At 35.0% G+C, this 4,165-nt stretch overlaps 1 protein-coding gene across 1 annotated transcript in view; it reads left to right on the top strand.

Annotated features, from left to right (window-relative positions):
- Positions 1-1,401: 1,401 nt before the first annotated feature.
- atp6v0b (ATPase H+ transporting V0 subunit b) overlaps positions 1,402-4,165 on the top strand; it is a 7,097-nt gene continuing 4,333 nt past the window's right edge. The window contains exons 1-4 of the mRNA XM_016291615.1: positions 1,402-1,693; positions 2,468-2,516; positions 2,664-2,747; positions 3,023-3,100. Coding sequence (XP_016147101.1) covers positions 1,624-1,693; positions 2,468-2,516; positions 2,664-2,747; positions 3,023-3,100 — 281 coding nt within the window. The 5' untranslated portion in view covers positions 1,402-1,623. The remainder of the gene's footprint in view (positions 1,694-2,467; positions 2,517-2,663; positions 2,748-3,022; positions 3,101-4,165) is intronic.

The following is a 4,165-nucleotide window of genomic DNA, read 5'->3' as shown; positions in this document are numbered from 1 at the left end:
TGAACTGAGATTTCATTACTGAGATAATCTACAGAATGTGAAACAAGCTTACAGTTAGTTTTGGATTCTAGTTTGCTGAATATTGGTGGTTGAATATAATATTGTTTGGGGCTTTTCCAAACTTCCTGAAAACTGCAGTTGTTAAACCCCTTCTGAAAAAGAGCAATCTTGATAACACCATATTGAGCAACTATAGACCAATATCAAATCTTCCTTTTATAGGCAAGATTATTGAAAAGGTAGTCTTTAATCAGCTGAACAAATACTTAAACTCAAATGGATACCTGGACAAAATGCAGACTCAAAACTCATCTGTTTAGCTGTGCATTTATTGATTGAGCACTGTGCAACGTCCGAACTGTTTGCACTATATTTTATAGTAATAAAAATATCAAAATCTAAAAGGTGTGCATTATAACCGAGAACTAAATGACCACTTCACAGTTGGTTGTGTTACTGTAAGTAATTTTCCTCAAATGCTATTGAAGTTAGAAAAGCGTATACCAATGTCGTATGTAACTTTAGAGACGGTCCCTAGATTTGCGAATATCGAATGCTGGGAAATAACACCTCTGGCCATTCCACTGGGTCGTTTGTAAAGTCACAGATACTGGACGGACAATACGGCTCAATTTTTCTATGTATCTTGCTCTGTTGAACGGCAAAAGTGACTTTATTAGGCTATACTGGATTTACACCATGCATCTTCTGTCAGCGAGAAAGCCACGCCCCCAGCTATCACAAGACCCGACCAAGTCCATGGTTGACACCCTCTCGTTAGCATGTTGTGCAGAGGAAAAATAAATGCGGAACTACATTCAGAAATAAATGAGTGATCAACGGAAAATAAATAGGATGAGTTTAACATTTCCTTAAACATTTTCCATTTGCCCACCAATTTATTTTATTTATTTGCCTACTTTAATCACATGTTTAATTATTTCTATATGTATTTAAACAAGAATTTGTGCATTTATACACACATTTATTTATTTATTTGTGTATTTATTTATTTATTTATTTATTGTTTTTGCAGGTTTAGTCCTCCATAAACTCTAGCACTTTCTATTCTATTTTAATTCTACTTGATCTATTTACCTTCTTTTTATTAAAAAAACACTAGCTTTCTATTTTTTCTATTCTATCTACTTGTTTTTCTTTGTGTGTGTGTGTGTATAATATATATATATATATATACATATATATATATACACATATACATATACATATACATACATATATACATATACCTTGCTACACTGCGTTAGGCTAACCGAGACTTGCCATTTGCACTTACATATTGTTGCTCTTTTGTTAGGTTTGACTGCTTCTATTGTCCTCATTCTAAGTCGCTTTGGATAAAAGTAAATGTAATGTAAATGTAAATGGGAGGAAGCGTGACGTCTTGAGTCACGTGCTCAGCTCGAGCGCGTCACATGATCAGCTGATGACTCCTTCCCTCTGATGGATGCAGGATTTCCAGCCTTCGCCGCTTCGAAGGGCTCACAGGAATCCATTTCTCTTCAAAATACAATCATCTAACAGAAAATAACATCACTGTAGCTTTAGTTCTATTCGCGGGAAAACCTTTAGATAGCAAAACTGGTGCTGTTGGTGGAGTGGATGATGAACGGGCACGCAATTTTATACACCGGGGTCACTTTGGCCTTCTGGTCGACCATCCTGATCGTCGGTGAGTGCTAATGAGACCAGCTGCCATATGGACATTAATAACACACGCATCTTAATAGAGTCACGGTGACTTGATTCGTACATGGTTATCTTTCTAATTCTTTACTGTTCCTCATGTCTCTTTGGCCGGATAGCCATTTTTGGCTTGCCTTAACTGACGTTAGCTGTCATACACTAGCACGACTTCGCCAAACATGAATTTAAACGTCGCTTTAATTGTATTGAACGCTGTTTTCGTTAAACGTTGGAGTAAACATTTAAAATTCGAGCTATGGAGTTAGTACCAATCATTTTAAAGGCTGTCAATGTGAGTTAGACATACACCTGCTCTGACGGGAACGTTTTTATTGTGTTAGCTGTAGTTGGAGAAATGGTTCTCTGGTAACGTTAACGTTATCTGTATTTTCACCTGTTTCTCCACACGCTGGCTGTAATCGCATAGGAGAGCAGCAAAATTCAATTCAATGTGAAGGCAGTGTGTTTTTTTTAATATATAGTAGTTATAGGTTAGTCGAACAGGGTTTTATGTCCAAATGAGGAAGATAGCTCTCACATGACTGAGCTTTCACAAATACCTCTATGAGTTTGCAGAAAACTTCTATCCATATTATGCCGTTTATTCAGATTATGCCACTTTTTTTCCCCCTCAAATGTAAACTTTCAGGGGTTTTTTTAGGTTGAGATGAAAATTCTGTCACCTTTAAAATTTCTGGTTAACCTTAAACACTTAACTTAAACAGTACTAATCTAGTCATTTCTTTTTCTTTCTTCACAGGTATTTGCTATACTATTTTTGACCTTGGATTTCGATTTGATGTAGCATGGTATGTGTTCAGTTTTTGAAACCTTAATGTAGGACTTGTTTTGTTCACTACAGTGACATTTCTGATATCCACAAGACCTAATTTAAGACTTGAGATGAATGAAATGCTCCTAATGAAGTCTAGATAACCTAATCTTTTCTGTTGCAGGTTTTTAACAGAGACTTCTCCATTTATGTGGGCTAATCTTGGAATTGGCCTGGCCATCTCTCTGTCTGTTGTTGGAGCTGCATGGTAAGGCTGTCTATTTCCTCTTTTTTTGTGTGTCTTACAGAAGTTGACAGCTCAGAAAAAAAACATATTGGAAATTTTGACATGTTGTAGTGCAGTTTTCCATATCCTCTTCTGCACTGTTTAAAAGAGCTCCATAAATAAAGGCATTCAACTCTGTATTCCTATCAATAGCTCAATCACCAAAATGAATATTGCGTGTTTCTTTTGTATTATTTTTACTTAAATATTTGAAATGTAATAAACAAGCAGGAAATTACAAGTATGTAACTCTGCAGGGGGATTTATATCACTGGATCCAGCATCATTGGTGGTGGAGTCAAAGCCCCTAGAATCAAGACCAAAAATCTTGTCAGGTATTTGCAGTTTACTTAATGTTTTAAAGTGTTTTTTTAAATTTATGCAAATGTGCCCTTTTTTGCTACTATATAGAGACAATTGTGGTTCAGATTTTGCTTATATAGGCCTACAGTACATATAAAATATCATTGTATTTGTCATTTTCATTTTGGTACCTTAACACCAGTTAACACTATGGATGCGACGATCCGATATTCATATCGGGTATCGGCTCCGATACTGCCATTTTTCTCAGCTCGGGTATCGGTCAGAGAGAGCCGATCCAAATCCGATAATTTATTTTTTATTTTTTCGATTGTGTGAATTATTCTGTGGTATTCTGAAGCCATACGATAGCTTAATGTGAGCTACATATGAATATTTAAGTCCTTACATTAAAGTTCACACAAACTCTTTTCTCCTCTGTGGCTGTCAGTCATTCGTTCAGCTTTTAAACCCTCATCGCGTTCGTTTACAGCAGTCAGCTCGGTAAAGCTCTCTCCAAGATCATTCTGTGTTCCCATTATACTTGATTTTAGTACAGACATCTGTTTTGGCCATTTTTATGAGGTTTTTTTAATAGTGTTCATATCGATATCAGAATTATATCGTATCGACCGAAATTAAGAAATATATTGTGATATAAATGGCTGGTGCTCACCTATTATCGTCCCTGTGTTGATTTCAGCGAATCAGTTCGAGCAAACGCACACAACCTGATTAATATTCATGAATCCAGTAGCTCATTAATCCTTAGTGCGTTTTTATATTGTTCTTATTAGTAGAATTCGTATAATAATAATAATAATAATAATATCTTATCAGTATCATTGTTCGTTTTTTTTTTTACAGAAACACTGAATGACCAAAAAAAGCACCAGCACCAGTCCTAAGTTCATGGTTACCAAGTTTTAATTCTAATCACTAAACTTCTATTATTAAATAATACTTGATTATCATATTATAATGCTTGACTGACTGATATTAAGAGTGTACTTTCAGATATATAAAAAGCTGTACCATTTTACAAACATTATATATGTTTGTAAAATGGCATAACTTTATATATATATATATATATA

The sequence above is a fragment of the Sinocyclocheilus grahami genome, unplaced genomic scaffold (genome assembly GCF_001515645.1).
Source record: "Sinocyclocheilus grahami isolate Dianchi unplaced genomic scaffold, SAMN03320097.WGS_v1.1 scaffold274.1, whole genome shotgun sequence".
Classification (NCBI taxonomy): Eukaryota; Metazoa; Chordata; class Actinopteri; order Cypriniformes; family Cyprinidae; genus Sinocyclocheilus; species Sinocyclocheilus grahami.
This window is presented reverse-complemented; position numbering and strand designations above follow the sequence as displayed.